This window comes from Equus przewalskii, chromosome 26 (assembly GCF_037783145.1).
Source record: "Equus przewalskii isolate Varuska chromosome 26, EquPr2, whole genome shotgun sequence".
NCBI classification, from domain to species: Eukaryota; Metazoa; Chordata; class Mammalia; order Perissodactyla; family Equidae; genus Equus; species Equus przewalskii.
This window is the reverse complement of record NC_091856.1, coordinates 27,596,545-27,615,478: the sequence shown is the minus strand read 5'-3', so window position 1 is coordinate 27,615,478 and position 18,934 is coordinate 27,596,545. Positions and strand designations below refer to the sequence as shown.

General features: G+C 43.0%; 1 protein-coding gene across 27 annotated transcripts in view; it reads left to right on the top strand.

Moving 5' to 3' along the window:
* Positions 1–18,934, top strand: part of DENND1A (DENN domain containing 1A) — a 513,391-nt gene that overhangs the window by 296,841 nt on the left and 197,616 nt on the right. For all 27 annotated transcript variants that reach the window (XM_070596419.1, XM_070596426.1, XM_070596409.1 and 24 more), the window contains one exon: positions 794–839. In XM_070596419.1, the coding sequence (XP_070452520.1) occupies positions 794–839 (46 nt within the window). The remainder of the gene's footprint in view (positions 1–793; positions 840–18,934) is intronic.

Sequence of the window (18,934 nt, the reverse complement as noted above, 5' to 3'; positions counted from 1 at the left end):
CCTAGCACATTTATCACTGGTAAGTAGCATCATAAGTGATGATGCGTGTTTGCACGTATACACATGCACACAGACTCCTGAAACCAAAGGAGATCAATCCACAATGCCCAGGTTTTAAAACCTTTGGAATTGGGTTCTCATCTCCTGCTGAGTTGCTAGCTTAGGAACTGAATGCTCTGTGAGTGAAGCAGTTGGAAGGGGCTTTATGAGTTGTAGTGTCATCTGGTGGTATGTGTGCACTTGGGGAGGAGATGCTTGCTGGCAGCTCTCCATGTACTTTGTCCAATCAGAATGGACAGTTTGATCACATGTCTTTGGTGGCAGAAGGAAACAGCAAATAAAAAATCATTCTTCTTTGACACACGTTTTGCCCTCCATTCAACCTTGTTAACTGTGTCTTCTGTTGTAATCATGGCAATAATAGTTCCCATTTGTACCTGGAACTGCACTAGTTTCTCAATGTATATTTTCTCTCATTCTGATAGCAACCTGCCAGTTCTCTTCCCAGATCCCATTTTAAAGATAAGGCAACTGAGGCTGTGCAGTTGCATAGCTGCTATTTAGGGACTAACGCCTAAACTGATGCTCTTCCTGTGCTGCCTGCATTTTGAAATTCTTCTGAAATTTCTAGGCTTGGGAACAAAATGTCATATTAGGATTTTTGTTGTGAAAGAAAATGTAACTGTGCATACGTTTATTAAAACAGTTTTTCTCCAAATAGTGAACCATCTGTAATTTTCTGCCGGAAGCAACAGACATTAAAGCAGCTGTGTGTCTCTGTTTCTCTTCACAGTGCTCCCATGCCCTACCTCATAGGAATCCATTTAAGTTTAATGGAGGTAAGTTGGCTCCTTTCCTCCCCAGATCTCTCTACTTGTGGTTTTGTTTTGCTACACAGTGGTGGAAAAGAGACGGTCTCTGGATTCCCAGCTCTACACATGGGAGCGTGTCGAAGCAACACCTCACGTGTGGTCCCCTCCCAGGTGCACAGAGCTGAGCATTCAACTTAGACCCTTTCCGCTGGGCTCTTATTTTCAGTGTTTTTCCACTTTGCTCGAAGTTGTCAGTTTTCATGGGTGAGGGAGTGAAGTTCGAAGGGGCAGGAGGAAAGAGTTCTTCAAAGATTTGAACAAGAGAAGGGAAATGATTTGCTTTTCAAAATGATGTTTATTCTAAATCATAACAATATCACATTTTTCATTGTAGAAAAAGCAGTGTAAAAAGTGTATAGAAGTGTAAAGAAGAAAATTAAAATTACCCACAATACCATTATTCTAAATTCAACCTCTGTTAGCATTTTACTATTCTTCCTCCTCTTTATTCTATGAATATATATTTTGTATAAATGTGCATAGTTGATATGTGTTATATATATATTTTTATGTTTTTATATGTCAATATTGTGGCATGGGGATTTCTACACATTTTTATTCACTCTCAGTAATAATAATTTTTAATTTGCTACCTGTCATTCCACTGTTTGGATATACCACAACTTAGCCGTTTTTCTGTTATTGTTGGACACTTATGTTGTTTATAATTTTTCGCTATTATAAATAGCATTTCAGTGAACATCTTTATGCATAAGGCTTTATCTGCATCTTGACTTATTTCTTTAGCGTAGAACCCCTAAAGTAGAAATGCTTGGTCAAAGCGATGAATCTGATGCCAGATTGCTTTCTGCATGGCTGTACCAATTAGATAGCAATTCTTATAAAGGATTTTTCTGTGCTTTTGTAAGTGCCACTGATTTGTAGACATGAACCCTAAGATTTTTCCTCCTTAGGAGAGAGCTTAAATTTGTACCAGAGCAAAATGGGGTGTGAGGTGGGGGCTTGCCTCTTTTGCACAGGAGATAAGCTCTCAGAGGGAAAATCTACAGCTATGTCCGTCTGTGATGATGCTTTGCATGTCTTAAAGGAAGTGCTACTTCTCTTCTTCTGTTCCCTTCATTTCACGTCGACGAGGACCACCTGCTTCTTCACTAACTGTTGCACACTCTGCTATTGTGCTTACGAAAATGAAACAAGTTGGTTATCGAAAAACCTGTTTGTTTGACATTGAGAATCTTGATCAAAATAGACCACAGAAATCTGCTCAAATTTCTAATTTGACAGGACGGCCATGTGGCTCCTACATTCTGTTAACAGTTCCTCCTTGTCATCACCCAGCCCTGAGCACATACAGTACACAGTTTATGGACTATCTTGGATGGTGTATTTAGATCAGATTGAAGAGATTTCTTCTCTGTTTTACCTTTGTTTGTCAAGTTTGGAAGTGTATTCAAAGCTCCTGTGTGAAAATTAAAATTGAATACTTTCTAATAGCCCTTTAGTGCCAATTGTTGTAGAGTTCGAAACACTGTAATCTAAAGACCATTTAGAGTCCACAGCTCATTCCTGCCTTCCAGACTACTCCAACACAGGCTTTTTCAGACTCCTTTTCATGTCCCTTTACCTTTGGCATTGTCCAAGTTTCTAGTCTTGGCTTGCTTTTCTTCTCTACATGCCCTCTGATCATCTTAAGGCTTTTTGCTTCAGCTACCGAGGCAATGTCCATGACTCCAGCTGGGATTCTAACATGGGCATGCCTCTCTCTGAACTTCAGCCAGGTCCAAAGTTTCACGTGCCAATTGAACTTCACCTAAATGTACTACAGATGTTTCAAACTCAGTCATCCCCAAACAATTTATTATCTACACACACATGCACATGCGCACACACACCGAGCTACTCCACTCCCCTTCCAGTGCTCCCAGTCCCTGTGAATGGCACCATTGCCTGTATGGGCACCAACGTGAAACACACGGAGCGTGGCTGAGTGCTTCTCTTCCTCCTTCTTCCTCTCTACAGAGTCACCAAGTCTCTGATATGTCTCTCACCCTGTTCCTTCCTCACTGCCTTCATTGGCATTTTCTTTGCTTTCTTGGATTCCTGCAAAGCCTTATTCATTCATTTGATAAGCAAAATGAAGAACTCTTATGTTTCAAACATTTTGCTAGATCCTGAAGATGTGCAGATGAGTATAAAATCCAGTCCGTAGTCCTGGCATTTAGTGGGTTGCCGTCTGCCAGCTCACTCCCCCTGCAGTAGCCCACCTTCCAGTCTTCCTCTGCACTTCCCCTGAGTTCTGCTCTGTCTCTCCGCTGCTGTCAAGCCTGCAGCCTCTCGCTGTCCCTTGTTAGCCAGTGCTCTTGCTGCTCCCTAGACATACCCACATTCCCACCGTCTGCGTCGCTGAGCCCTGCCCTTCTCCAGCTCTTCCAAGGAGTCCTCCCATTTTGTTGTCATCTTTCACTTACTGTACCTCTTGCTCTGGATGATAGCTGTTTGCTTCCCTGTCCCTCTCCCTCATCCCTTGGAGCATGAGTTCTTTGGGAGCAAGGATTGTGCTTCATTTACTGTGGTGTCCTCAGCACCTAGCAGGGCACCAAGCAGGTGCTTTCTGAAAAGAAGGATTGAAGAGCGCTTGGAGGGCTGGAATTCAGAACACATTTAGAGCCCTCCAGTCGGCATCACTGTTTTCAGAGAAGCCAGCACCATAATTTTACTTAAAGATGGAGTAATATTTTTTACTTTTTATATGATTGTAAGTAATTTAAAACAAGGCCTTTTGTTAGTAAAACATACAATCCAAAATACATGTACATTTTGAATGTAAAACTTGATACGGCTTTGCACTTAGGTGAATGGGGCAAGTCCCTTCTGCTCAGCCTTTGAAGGGCTTTAAGTGAGAAGGTTCGGGAAGCACTGGCCAAGGTAAATCTTAGCCCTGTTGATTGACTAAAGTTGGGGAGGGGCCTGCCATGCTGAACTCCTGTGTGGTCAGCACTGAAAAAAAACAAAAAGAGTAGTCACCCCGTTCTTGAAGCCAGCTAAGACACTGTGCGAATAAAGTAGCATTTCCTGGAAGTATTGGGCAGCCATGAACTCTCAGATGTTGAAATTTAGTCTCCTAGTCTCCTCCCAAGGATTTCAGCTGCGACTCAGAGTGCTCTAGTCATGCCTTTTGATTGGGTTTGTCTGGTTCTGTTATACCCATCAGAGGAGGGAGACTCTTCCCCTGAGATTTCCCAGGAACTATGGGCTGGAGTGCTTGGAGAGGAGCTCATACCTGGGTCCAAAGGAAAGCTCTTCAAGGAAGGAGCTCAGGAAGGCCCATCTCCTCTTGCATACTAGTTTTCTTACTGGCAACTCAGCAAAAGGCTTATTTTTGACTGTCTTGTTATTTTTTCTTGAAAGCTATAGGCACCTTATTATGCCTTTGCATATGTGCCAGAATTTTTTAAACTTCAAATGAATGTGGCAGATGTTCATAAAAGTTTAGAAAAAGCTACCATAGGAAGACTTTTTAACCATTTTTATGACACTCAAATTTGTTACACAAAAAGAAATACAAATTATAACCTAGTATTCTCATTTGAAAAAAGATTATTTTGGGGAAAGACCTAATTCTAGTCTTCATGCTCTTACAGGGTGCCCTTGCTATTTGTTAAATGGTACCCTAGTCACCTTAAAGAGTCCTCCTTCTTTCTGAAGTGACAAGTTTATAGCTCATTGTCATTCTTATCCCTCTTTATGCCTTTTTATATTCTTTCTCTCATTTAAGCAAACATTAATTTGAGTCCACTGGTAAGTTAGCAGGTAGCCAAGGATATTGGCATAGACTTACTTTCTTCTTGGAGAGAAAGAGAATGATCATGTTAGCTGGCAGCTAGGAAATACCAAAACGTGGCCAGATTACACAGTGACTGTTTCCTTTTATTCTCTCAACCTCAGTTTAGTTCAGGAGACATGTCTGCATCCTCTCTTCTGTGCCATATCTGGTAGCAGGTGCTAGGTCACGTCTAGTAGCTGATGCTTCTCCAATTGATAAATGAAGACCTTCTTTCCCAAGCTTCACAAACAGTGCTTTGTGTACAGGACTCAGAGTGACATCAGGGATGTATGCAGAAGGCACTTTATATAATTCCTGGTAGAGAATGGTCAGGAAGGAGGAAGGAAAGGCAATAGCAGTGACACAGATTCAGACAGTGGCTCAGGTTAGCCTGTAAATGAAGCTCTGCCTACATAGTGGCAGTGACGTGCAGGGGTTAGAATGTGGCTCTGCATTCTGGCTCCTCTACCTCCTGCTTATTTGATCTTGGGTGAGGTAACTGACCCCTCAGCCTCTGTTTTCTCACCTGTAAAATGAGGGCAATGGCCATACCTCCCTTATAGGATTGTTGGGGGATCCAGTGAGATAATGCTTATCAGCTGCCTAGCTTAGTGCTTGGCACAGAAAGAGCTCAACAAAGGTCAGCAACCATTGCTGTTCTCATTTCCTCGATGGCCTTAAATCTATTTACATTGTTAAGTTGATGGCTTTGAAATTGTGTTTTAGGAACTCTTAGGTTCCAAGGGTCATCACCCTCATTCCCTAGGGAAAGAGAGTTTCAACAAAATTGATGTGTGCCTGCCCTGTTTGCTCTGGTTTGCAGTGCAGGGGGCACTGCATCAGGGATGGGAATGGCACTTTTGTAGATATGATGAATGTGCTCTCAGTCTCCTGCCCCACCGCTTCCCTGCTGTGGTAATTTCAGGCCTGATAGTTTGTCTCTCTGTACCTTACTCTCTTCATCTGTAAGAGCAGTTAGTACTCATCTCTCAGGACTGTGGTGAAGGTTAAATAAATGAGTCTTGTCTGTGTCCAGCATATCCCAGTGTCTGCAATGGGGTAGGTGTGCAGTGTACATCGCCTTCTATAGTAACGTTTTGAGAGGCTTCTGTGTACCAGGCACTGCATTGTACTAGGAGTTCTGTGTAAAACGGTGAATATGACATAATCCTCGCCTTCGCAGAGTTCTGTCTAGAGCAGAGACAGACAAGGAGAAAGTAACTGCAGTGAATTTGGGATGCCATAGGCTCTGGTAGTGGAGACACCAAACCTAGCCTTGAGGGCTGTGCTTCTCAGAGGAAGGGAATGCCTAAACTGAAACCTAACAGACAAATAGGAATTCAGGCAGAGGAACGGAGACCATATCTACAAAGCCCTCAAGTGTAGACCATGGAGTTTTTGAGGAAGTGTGAGTAGTTCAGTGTCTGATAGGAGCCTAGAGCAGAAGAGAGAGAGAAGAGTGAGGCAGGCAGGGAAGGGCCAGGCCATGCAGCTCTGTAAGCAGTGTTTAAGAGTTTGAACTTTATAGGGCAACGGAGAGCCATTGAAGGGTGTAAACAGGGGAGGGACACGGTCAGGCCTTCTCCTTCTGGGCCATTAGAAACACAGTCCTTCCATATAAAATGCTTGGAAACTGTTTAACCATGTTAATAAAGTAAATTGATATTTGTAAAGATCAAGGTAATTCTTAAGTAAATTACACACCACAACCATATATATAAAATTCAGATATGTTGGCATCCCAAACCTAAGCTTCTGAATGGTTCCCTTGCTACCACGCTGTGGAAGAGGTGTTTGTGGTGATGGCTTTCTTCAAAGTTTTAAGCACCACTTTTACTAGATTTTGTCTTTTCCTCTCTGTTTCCAAGTACTTTTTATAAGTTAGATAATCTTTCTGCAGCCCAGTTTGAGGGTATAAATTTAGAGTATATATGAAGTGGTAGTTCCAGGCAGTAGGAACAGGGGGAGCAAGACCTGGGTACCAAGTTCGCAGGCCCCTAGCTGCCTCCCGACAAGTGCAATTTCAAGTGCACGTGATGGGTGCACGGGGAGACAGGCCGCTCAGAGCATTCCTCTCTCTTTCTCACCGTTGTTATCTAGGAGGGCTTAGCAGGGGCTCCTAGCGCCTGATTTTGCAGATGCACCAAGTGCTTGGAACAGCACTGAGCCACCATTCTGGGGACAGCATGCAGGTGCCAAGGCAAAGGGCTTCTTGGTCTCTGGGATCCAGAGGCAACATTTGTCTGCGTCTGCAGTGGGGCTCTTGGTTCAACTCTGGGGCTTTTACACAAAATAACAGGATTTACTTATTTACAGACAAGAAAAGTAATGATTTTCTTTTTTTCCTTTGCATCTCAAAGAACCTGAATTTCTGTCAGATGAGTTGGCACCATTTTAACTAGTTTTTTCTTTTCATTTTTCCCCCCGGCATAGAAAGTCTTTAATCCTTTGTTCATTTGTTTGGCTATTTGTTTTTAAACAGTTTCATAGTGAGTGAAGAAGAATGTTTCCTGTTTACCATCGTACCATTTTGCTTCTTCACAGGACTCCACAGGTAGATAGTAGTGAGATGTAGTTCACATTTGTTAATACTGCAAGCAATGCAAAACTCCGAGCCTAATTACATTCAGGTATAAGTGGTGACTTGTATGTGTGTCCTCACAAGAATTGAGAACTTCTATGTGAGATTTATTTGTTAGTGCTAAGTAATCATAGTGCTGCTTTGTAAGAAAGAGATATTTGCATGAAAAATTCCACCTGGTAGTCTCAGTCATAGACTCCTGGGGAGAGCTCTAACAGGAAAGGGAGAGGGTTGGGAGGAAGCTGACATCTTCTGAGTCCTAGCTCAATGCCAAACACTCAATGCAAAACAGGTGCTTTACCTGTGTTCACTTTTGAGCCTTTCTCAGAATCTCTCTGCCAAGTAGGAGATAGCCATATTTGCAAATGGAGAAGTCGAGGCTCAGAGAGGTAGAATAATTTGCATCCAGTTCCTTAGCTCCAGTGGGTTTGTCAGACCCCAGAGCCTCTGTCTCTGCTCTGTGCACCCTCCTGTCTGGCTAGCCTTGCCGCAACCTGGGCAGAGGTCCGCACCTTTCCCTGAGCTTTTCCTTCCCAGGGTGGCCTCCATGCCATGCACTAAGAATTGTGGTGAGGTGAGAGGAGGGTTTGTGTCTGGCAGCCTCATGTTCTGCCAGGGAGAAGTTCCGAGCACACTTGTGGCTGGGGCCGGTTGCTTAGCCTCTCCATAGCTCATTCTCGCATCAGTAAAATTAAGATTCTATTATCCATCTCCAAGAGTTGTGAGAATTCACTGGTATAATGGATGTGAAGAGCTTTTTAAAAATACTATATCAAACATTCTTTGTAATTAGTAGTATAAAACCAGGAGGCAAAGTTTAGATCAATGAAACCCTGGCGCTTGCTTGATAATATAAAAAGTAACTGGACGGTAGCTTGGTTTTGCTGAACTTGCCTTAGTATGCTATTTGTTATATGCAAAATCACTGCATGTGAGTCTCTCTCACATCCGGAGCATCCAGGGTGAAAATTCAGCAGCTCTGTTCGACTTCGGACCTGAGGAAGGTCCTAGATTTCGCCTGATAGATTTCCCCTGGAGGCTCTCTCCTCTTTGCAGTGGCGTCTGCTTTTAAAATGAGTGTGATTCTTAAATGTCACTTATCCTAATGTTGGAATTAGTTAATAAAAAACAATTAAAGCTCTAGTAGTAATTTAGGTAATCAGAGAGAACAAGTGCTTCTGGCTGATTTAAGCATCTCTTGCAGTCAATACGTTTTCAGTCTAACTTGTGACTGAAATGTTCTCTTGTGAGATGAGATAACCCTCTGTTATGGATTAGAAGAACAGAGTAATTTATGAGGGAGAATCCCAATAGACAAATGTGAAACCATCATTGATGCCTTTGTTTTCCAATTTTTCTATCATCACTTAGGCAGTCATTATATGTCAGTTCCATTTAAGCAATGTTAAAACTGATTTCAAAGAAAACTTAAAGTTTATAAATTGCTACTAAGAGAAACTTGACCCAATCAAATTCCTGTCAGATTAAGATAAGGAGCAGCATGCAGGAGCCTGTGTAGCAGAGTGGAAAGAACTCTTGGGCTCTAGAGTTGTGTGGACCTGGATTCAAATGCTAGCTCCCACTACTAGGTCACTTTAAACAAGCTCCTTTGTTTAAAGGAGAAATCAGTTTAGCAGAGGAGAAAACTGCAAAGTCACTACATCACACAGTTTGACCACTTTGTACCAAACTATCACGTTCTCCTCCTAAGAGATGCCTATTGGAAATACTTAATAATAGCGACCATTGAATGAGGGTCTACCAATAGACATGGCACTTGAGCCATCTAATTTCTAATTGTCACCCTTTGAGGGAGGTGCTCCTGTTTTGCAGATGGGGATGTTAAGGTACCTCTTTGAGCCACTTGTAAAATAGGTAGATTCCTCACTTCATAGGAGTTTTTAATGAGGAGTAAATGAGAAAATTGGTACCTGACACATGGTAGGCACCAAGTAAATGGAAGTGATTATCAGTATTATGTGTGTGTCAAACTGGTAAATTTTCTTTAAAACCAGCTAAAAGACATCTACCCAAGATAGTCTCTGCCCTCTTTTTCAGCCTCCTTTTGTAGTTTTTACTGAGTAACTTCTAAATTGACATTAGCTTGAAGGCACTTTTAACTGAACAGTCCCACATGGGACTGGCGACTTCTTTTCATAAACTCCTTGCAAGTGATTAGGGGCGGGGCCATTGTGGAGCTCAGAGACCAGCAGCGTGGTGATTGAAGAGCAGTACCCTTGGCCTAGTCAAATCCCACTTGGAATCCAGGCGCATGTGGTTTTGTTTAACACCATGCTCAGCAGACCGATGGTCCGGGTTTGTGACCATCAGGCATTTGTTGTTGATATGTGAGGTCACCACAGTAGGGGTGTTTGTCAACCAAATTAAACTCCCTCTAATGACCTCAAATAATTGATTTGGAAAGCCTTTAAATGGGCCATGGCAATGTGTAAGCAAGCTGAAATCCAGCATTTTCTGCACAAATTATTGCATGTTGTTGTTTTGTTTGTTTTTGCTTTTGTTGGGAAAAATGTGGATAGACCATGGGCTTTAGGAGCTGCCAGTGAGCCTGAGTTTGAATCCCAGCTCCACCATTTGTTTCTCTGTACCTTGGGCAACTCACTGAGCTTGTGTGTGTGTGCGCCTTAGCATCTCCATCTCAAAATGGGGACACCTGCCTTAAAATGATGACAATTAGAAAGAATATGGCTAAAGTTATGTGCACATCGGTAGACCCTGACTCAATGGTAGATATTATTATTAATAAAGTATTTCCAATAGGCATCTCTGAAGAAGATAGCTTAATAACAATTTTGTACAAACTGGTCAAACTGTGATATAGTAACCATACCTTTTTTCCTGCTAAATTGATTTCTCCATAAATTGCTCTCTGTACTAAACTCAAACATCTATAAAGTGTGACTAAAATTGGAGCCTATAACCCTCTCTTTACATATTGTCTGATTTTCAGCTGATTTCAAAATGATTTTAAAGTTGAATAGTTAAGATATATGCCATTTAGGCTACAAAAGGAGTGGGTTTTTTCTTTGCCCATTGGATTCAGACATTAATGACCTAACCTCAGACCTTTGCAGGTAAAGAGTGGAGCCACCATGCTATGTTTGTTTAGCAACAAAGACATGGGCTCAAGGCTTTTCCTAAATATGATCAACGGTGGCACTAAAGTTTTCTTTTGTGGTTAGAAGTTATCAACATCCCATAGAGTGGTTTATGTGTCCTGCCTAAAATCCTTCCCTATGTAAACCCAAATATTTCTCAAAAACTAAAAGCTGCAGACTGGGGCTGCCTAGACTCCTGGACATGTCCTTAACCAAATATAATATCTATTAAACCTTGGCACCTAGGAGTTAATTGTTTTGAAAGATCCAGTGGTAATAAATTTATATCCTGCCTCTTCAGCATTTTATTGCAAATATTTTGTACTGGCCGAATGGGTTAAATTATGAAGCTTGATAAGTACATATGCACATTACCCATCCTTAGCTTTAGGAAAAAAAAGGAAGAAAAAGATAGCTATGATTTTGGAAGTCATCCCAATTTTTAAAAATAAGAGAATTTGGACATTTTGGCATATGGGGTTTTTTAAATGAAATTTCATGGAACTGAAAACAGTCAATTTTAGGTTTCCAAAAATTGTTTTGATTTTCATTGGTATAAATTTGCTGCACATGGTTTTAGGGAAGTTCTGAGAGATGCATTTGGGACTTCGGGGTTGATTTTTTTTCTTTTTTTGAGATTTGTGATTTATTTTTAAAAGGTGATTTTTTTTTTCTAACTCAAAGTATAAATCAGAGGAGACCAGAGTTCCATTTCTAGGACAGTTTTTACTAATAACATCGTTAAGCGTTGCCAAACAACTGGACTTGGAGCTGCATTATTGAGCATCATTCCAGCACTGCTTGGATGGTGCACAGCAGATTCCTCTTCCCCATCTCGGAGTTAGAATCTCGCGCCCCCGCGATTTTGGCTGTTCCATTAGCAGCAGCTGCTGATGATAAGCACCGTGAGAGTCACCTGTGTAGGGTCAGGCTTATTGCACATCAAGGTTCGGCAGTGTCGGAAGAGAGGGAAGATGCCCAGGAGGGGGCTCCAGGCCACCTGCTGTGTGAGGATCAAAGGGTTGAAAGGTCAGAGGGCACAGCTCCCTTAACCATATCTGTCTGTGCAATAGCTATTTCAGGTTGTAAATCTTGGCGATTTCATTAAGTCCTCCTGGCTGCTACTGGGGCATTGAAATAATAAAATTTTATATCTGTTGCCTTTCCTGCCTCTGGCAGCCAGGCTGATACATTCTCTGCAAAATGGGGTGTCTTTATGAAAACCTTCCTGCAATGATCAGAGCAGCACTAATGAAGCCTCAGATTGGGAAATTGGGGATCACAAGACCTCATCCTCTGGAAATGTTTTTTTAAAAGAAAAAAAAAGACCACGCAAACCATTTAGCAGCCTTTGGGATGTATGTGGCACCCCATACCTCTTCTGAAAAGCAGGTCACCAAAATATTACCTATTGCTAAATGCTTAATCTTACACCCAGGAGGAAAGGCGAGCTTTCTCAATGCTGCTGCTTGTTAAATGGCCCCTGTGCTAATGACTCCAGGTCCTTTCTTCTGGGCAGCCCCCAGCAACCATGCAGATATGACTTCCCACTCGGCAGACCTTTTGGGTGTTTTTAGAGACATGTCTCCTGAATATGATTTTCAAATACTTTTCCTAGATCTTAGAGTTGTTATGGACCTTTAGGGCTCCTTGGCTCTTGGGCAAGACAAATCACAGTAATGGCTGCCCCTTTACTGCCCATATGTTTAAGACCCCCCGTAGTTTGTTTGAAAAGTTAAGAGATTTTCACAGTGAAGGTGCCATTTCTGAAATTTAAAGTGTTCCTTTTCACCAGGAGATAAGTTCACTCTGATTAAGTCCGTAATTCTCACTAAGCCATGTTTATGGGGGTAATAAACAATGTTTCAGCATGCTTGTTAAATTGGGTTTCCAACCTCTCCACTCTTTAAAAATTGACATTTCAAATAAAAGGCAGGTGGAGATGGGAGTCCAGGTTTGCTGTGCTTAGTGATGAATGAATGATGGCAAGTGGCAGTTGTGTGGGAGGAAGGAGGCCCTGTTTTATGAGAGGGTAACCCCAAACCATTTTGAGACTAGGGAATCAAGACCCCCTTATATCCCTAGTGAAACTCTTAAATTCAAGTTTCATCGTTTCAAATGGGATGGATACTATTTTTGAAATACTGCCAGATGAATTACACTCATTATTTAATTTTCACAAGTCTGTGCTCCAGCAGTGGTGACCCTGTTTTACAGATGATGAAATTTGGGCACGGAGAGGTTAAGTAACTTGTCCAAAGTCACACAGCTAATAATTAGCAGACCAGGATTCAAACCCAATTATTTCGTTGTGTCAAGTGTTTTTAGTATGTACTGCTTTTAGCGTGTGTTTGCTATTATGTATCTAGGCTCTAGTAAGTCTATCCCTGGAGGTTACAAATGAAATATGTGACCTGGTCACTGTCCTCAGTGTTTGCTAAGCCGGAAAAGTAGAGAGGGCTACACAGAGAGGAGAAGGGAACCAGGCTTTAGGGCCCAGCAGTCCCAAACTCAAATTCTAGCTCTGTTATTACTCTGGGACCTGGGGCAAGAGCTTCAGTTTTCTTTTCTGTAAAATAAGAATAATAATGCCTATTCCATGAGGTTTCTTTCAGGATCAGCTGAACTAATATATTTTAAAATACGATATTTAAAAACTTTACAATACTTTATAGATGACAAGGGTAAGCATTATTGCTTACCATTAAGTATATATGAAAGTAGTAAGGTTAAAACAGTTATTTTAAGGGAAAAGTGACAGGTTCACGTGGAACAATTAGAAACATCACTAAACAAGTTTTAATTGGGGGCCCAAGTATGTGTTGCCCACTGTGCGTGGCTTAGGACCAGAGAAGACGACTTGCCGTGGGAGCAGGAGCCGTGAGGAAGGTCCTACAGAAGAGCAGGCGTCTTGTAGGGTGGAGATGATCACGGCGACCTTCGTCTGGGCTGTCTTCTCCTCTTACCAAGTGCTCTGCCACTTCCTCTCTCATTCCTGCTTTGCAGCACTGGTGAAAGGTGTCGACATCTTCCTTGTTCTCTTTTTACACTTGAGGAAACTGAGTCTCTAGTGGTGTAAATGGTGCTTCACTTTGAGACAAAACACCAGCAGAGTCGGAGGTGTCCATTTGCTCACCCCTCCGTTCCAGAGGGCAGCGAGGAGCCCAGGCTTGATGTGGTGCTGTGTTGGGGTGGACTCGCCAATGTGAGCCACCAGGAACCAAGCTCTTCGAGGGAGCCTGGCTGGCACTGAATGAGCTTCTGCCTGTGGCTGGCCCTCTATGAAACACATGCAGCATCTCCTTTAATCTTCTCAACAATCCCAAAGGTGAGGGTCATGACCCCAGCTCACAGAGAAGGAAACTGGTGCTAAAGGAGGCAAAGTGCCTTGCCTGGAGCTACCTAGCTAGTGAGTGAGTGAGCCAGACACCAGCCTGGGACTTCCTGACACTGGTGCAGGACTGCCCAGGGGAGGGAATTAGATGAGCTCTGTGGGAATGGAGTTGTTTCCCCAGAGAGAGGTCTTTTCTCTCTACTATGTATTCACTGTGCCTGTTGTCAGGTTTACTGGTTATAACTTACCCCACCACTCCCTATCCATGTTCTCACACAAGTGACCGGAGCCCCTTGAGTTTAGAGAGCGTATTTAGTTATCTCTCTTTAAGACCTAGCGTAGAGTTGACTTGAATGACTGACTGACGCCTGACTGACCTAAGGAGTGAATGAGTGGGTGAATGAATGAATGTCCAATGGGTAGGTGGTCAGGAAAGGAGAACTAGCCCATTGGAGAAATAGCCCCTTTGCTGACCTGGGTTGAAAATCTCTGGATTTGTTCATGAGTCGGTGCTTATTACCTGGTGAGGAGTGGATCTGGCCTGACCTGTGAGGTGCTTACACCACTTCCTCCCCGGTCAAGCTTCTGTTTCTGTTTAAAGCACGCTGGGAGATTCCTGCAGTGTTTTCAGGGGTCCTCTGAACTGTCGGGCTTAGATTTTTAATTTTGTGGAGCAGGAAGGAGCAAATCAGTGACTCCTGGCACCAAAGAAAAGCCACTACGTTTATCAACTGCTTGGCAGCTCAGTGACCTTTGGGTCCTGAGGAAGGGAGGGAAAATGTCACTCTTCCCTCTGTGTGTATCAGAGATTTCAGGAGAGAATAAAGAGTTTAGAATACCTGAATATTGACCTTTCCTCTTCCTGTCCTTTCTACTTTCCCTCTTATTTCTCTTTCCTTTCCTCCTAGGAGCCCACCAGCTCCCCATGCTGTTCTTTGTTATGTGCTCATATATATGCGCATACATTTGAGCATATTTTATACAAGTTGTATAGTGTAAGGAACATTGGCACATGGAACCCAGATTCAAATCCTTTCTCTGACAAACACCCATTGTAAGAACATGGGCAAACTATTTAATCTATTTAGCCTCAGTTTCCTCATCTGTCAAATGGGTATGATAGTCTGTAGGAAACCCTCTCCCCTAGGAATTTTAATAGAGTCTGGGCCAACCATCAGGCTGCTTAAGGGCTTGATTCCTCTAGTATGTGCCTAACAAACATCTATTAAATTACAGTTGCTCAATACGTTTGTTGATGGAAACAGTGTGTCAGAGAAATTAATAAGATGAGTTGAGTATTGATATTCAACTGGGTTCAGTGTTTAGCCCCCCTGCTTCTAAGCCATAGGACTTTGGACAAGTTAGTTTACCTGTCTGACCCTCCATTTCCTTGTCTCTCCACAGGGGTGTCATGAGGATTACATCAAATGGTTCATGTAAAGGGTTGGGCCATGAGAGGAACACACTGGCTAGTAGCTGTCATTTTGTTGTTGTGAGAGTCAGTAGATGATGGATGCAGAGTGGGGAACACAATTCCTGGCCGTGCAGGCCGCCTGTAAAGTTAGCTGTGGCTTGGTGCATCACATAACCAGGAGTGTAGTTAGCCCTAAGAGGAACTATATGAAGCCCATTTAGGATAAAGTTTGGATTAACAAACTATTAAGATGTAATTTTTGGTTTAGTTTTAACCGTATTCTCTACCTTTCAAAATTAAAAAAGAAAAGAAAAGTGTTGCTGAGAAGTCATACTTAAAGGAGACATTGAGTATAATGTTGGGAGCTGTATCAGCTTTGCCTCTCTCACAGAGGGACAAACACTGGACTGTGAGCCAAAGCAAAGCATTTTGTGGGTATGATAATGCTCTGATTCAAGAGGATGCTGTGTCCTCTTGAAGCAAAGTGTCTTTGCCACAAGTCAGTCTGGACCTGTCCCCTTTGCTTGGTGGTCCAGCTGCTGGTCTCAGAGATGCTGCCTGAGGTGCTGGCTTGGACATGGGAGAGGGGACTGTGCTTGTAGGCCTCAGGGCATCTCCCTGGCAGGGGGAAGGCCTGCCTGTGGTCAAGGCCAGGACCCTGGGCAGATGGGAATGTGGCCACCTAGATGGAAAATAAATATTTCTGGGTTTTTTTCCTTTTTGCTTAATCTTTTCACAACCCTGTGTAGCAAGTAGTTATAGCCCCATTTTATAGATGAAGAAACTGAGGTTCCACTAGATTTAAATAACCTGCCCTGGGTCCTGTGAGTAGGAATTGAAGAAGATGAAATCCGAAGCCCAGTCCATCTGACTCATGCTGCTCCTCCTCAGTCCTGTTGCTCCCCTGAACCAAGCTGACTCAGGACCGCAGAGGTCTCCCAGAAGGTACCCTGCAATGTTGCTGCTCTGCTCCCCACTGGAGAGGGGACAGGATGGATTGAAGAAGCCATGTGTGTCTTGGAGGTGTCTACCTTGCAAACAAATCTTCTGACAGTGAAATATACTCTAGATTGAAATCTTTTATCAATAGAATTATTGCTAATTGTTTTCACAATAATAATGGTCAATACCCACTGCTCGTTATATACCAGACACTATCCTAAGTATGATACATATATTAACTCATTTAGTCACCATAACCATCTGGTGAAGTCCATATTATTTACTTTTTGTACACATTGTGTTGAAGTATGAGATTTATAGGGAAAAATGCACTCATCCTGAGTATACAGCAAGATGAGTTTTTACAAGGCAGGCACACCCATGTAACTGCCACCGGATCGAGAAACAAAATATTACAAGCCCCCTGAATTTCCTCTTGTGTCTCTTGTAGTCATTCTCCCTCCAACCCAAGGGTAACCATTATCCTGGGTGTCACTACTGCTTTAATCTCATTATGCAGATGAGGAAACTGAGGCACAGGGCAGTTAAAGGGTTTGCCCAATGTAGCACAGTTGTTAACTGGCAGAGTTGGGATTCAGACTTAGGCAGTCTGGCTCCAGAGAATGTGCTCATATCCCTGAGACATAGGCAGGAAAACAGGTCAGTGGTAGTTTAAATTTTAATAGCACGAAGTCATAATAGTGGAGTTTTATTAGCTTCTACCTTTTGTTTTGCAAATCAGTTGTTTAAATCCTTACAGTCTTGGAACTCTAACTTTGAAATTGCAAAGATAGAAACTCACTTTTCACAGGCACCCATTTATTGCTCATTTGCTGGAGTCAGGTGCTGCGTTAAATTCCTTACATGTATTATCTCACTTAACCCTCACAACACAGCTGGGCAGTAGGTAGTATTATCCCGACTTTATAGGTAAGAAAACTGAGGCTCAGAAGGAAAGAGCTTGCCAAAGCTTACACAGTGGCAGAGGCAAGGCTGGAATCTGGCTGTTTCATTCTAGAATCCATGGTCTTAACCACCATGTTAACTCCTATCTTACTTTCTGTGTCAACTGTGAATTAATTTGGCACTAATTAATCATGCTAATTTCACATGATTGTTATCATCACCATCATTATTGTTATTCCCATCACACTTCCTTGAGCAGACTCCAATTTGCTTACGTGGGGTTTACTTTGTCTGTTTGGGCTTACATTGACATCTGCTGCCAGGCCTGCCTCCCAGTAGAATGGAGCCGGCCACAGTATTTCGTTCACTCTCCAATTAATGAGCCTTTGCCCGGTGTCAGGCACTGTGTTGGGCACTGGAGCTGCCGAGACAAATAAGACACAGCTCTCCTTGATGATGGTCATGGTGGAAGGACAACAAAAAAGTTCACTGCATGCCAGCTCATTTACTCCATTCATGCCGCCTCACCGACCCCCTCAATCTCCATCCTAGATAGGGAGCCCAGCACTCAGCTGAGGAGGCAGAGGTGGAGCTGGGCTCCTGCTCCCCAAGGTCTGGGACCAGCTTCTTTCCTCCACATCCAGCCCCTGCTTCCTCAGCCTCATGCTCCTGACCACTCTTCGGATCCCTTGGATTATGCTGCCACTGCAAACCCTTGCTCCTCCTTTTATGACCTGGTTCTAAGTCCTACCTTTTGTCCTTAGCTGCCCAGTCCCCTCCTTTGGACAGGCAGGGTCATCCTCATCTATGTGGGGAACTGATGTGGTTTGAACAAGTACAGCTGTTGTTTATATTTTAGGGGAGAAACCCATTGTTTTCATACCACCAGCTGTAGAAAGTAAGGCTTAATAAAATCTTGGTGAGAGGAGACACACCAAAGGTAAAGTGACTCTCATATGGACCCTACTTTCATGTTGGGAATCTGTAGGAGCATTGGATTTTTGTATTTGTCCTAAGAGGGCAGTGGAAAACAAAGTTAAAAAAAAAAAAAAAAAAAAAACAACTCCTGAGCTAGGCAAAAAAGGAGGGAGGCAGGGAGCCAAACTGAGCTGCAAATCAGAGTGTACCTTGGGTGACGGCCCAGGGAAACATTACCTTGTCGGGGGGCATTCATTCATCATCACTCATGCATTGTTATTTGTTATTGTCTATTGTGATTTTATTCTGTGCTCTGGACATAGTACTAATGTGTTTACCACTTCATTGGGGTGTAATTTATGCACAGCAAACCATCCATTTAAAGCGCACGATTGGATGAATTTTGACAGTTTTATACATTCCTGAACCCAGCACCACACCAATAGAGATAGAGAGCATTCCCATCACCCTCGAAAGATCCCTCATTGTGTTTAACAAGTGCTTGTCTTGAGCTGCTCATGTGCCAGGCAACACTCCAAGCACTGAAAAGATGTTAACCCATTTAATCCTTAGAACGAGCGAGAGGTGGGCACTGTTGTCATTCCCAGTTTATACAGGAGGAAACTGAGGCACAGAGAGATTAAGTGAAATGCCTAAGTTAACACAGCCTGTGAGTAGTGGAGCTGGATAGAACTCACACTGGCTTCCGCATCCTATGCTCTTTGCCTATAGGCTCTGCTGTCTCTCATTTATTCCTTCATTCACGCAGGAATTGCCTGCTGTGGGCCACATATTGGAGTAGGAGCTGAGGGTACAGGGAGAGATCTGTCTCGTGACCCCAGGAAGCTCACAGACCAGGAGAGGAATCCAGTCCCTGTATAAATAACTCTAGACTGACTTCTTATTTTGCTTGTGGCAATAAACCACAGGGGAGCGTGAGGAAAGGCATGCTTACTGCTACCTGGGGAATGAGGTTAGGCAGGCTCAGCTGCGTTCTCAGGAACCATCCAAGGAGAGGAGACAGACAGGCAAGAGAGCCACTGTTCTGTTGAATGCCTATTATG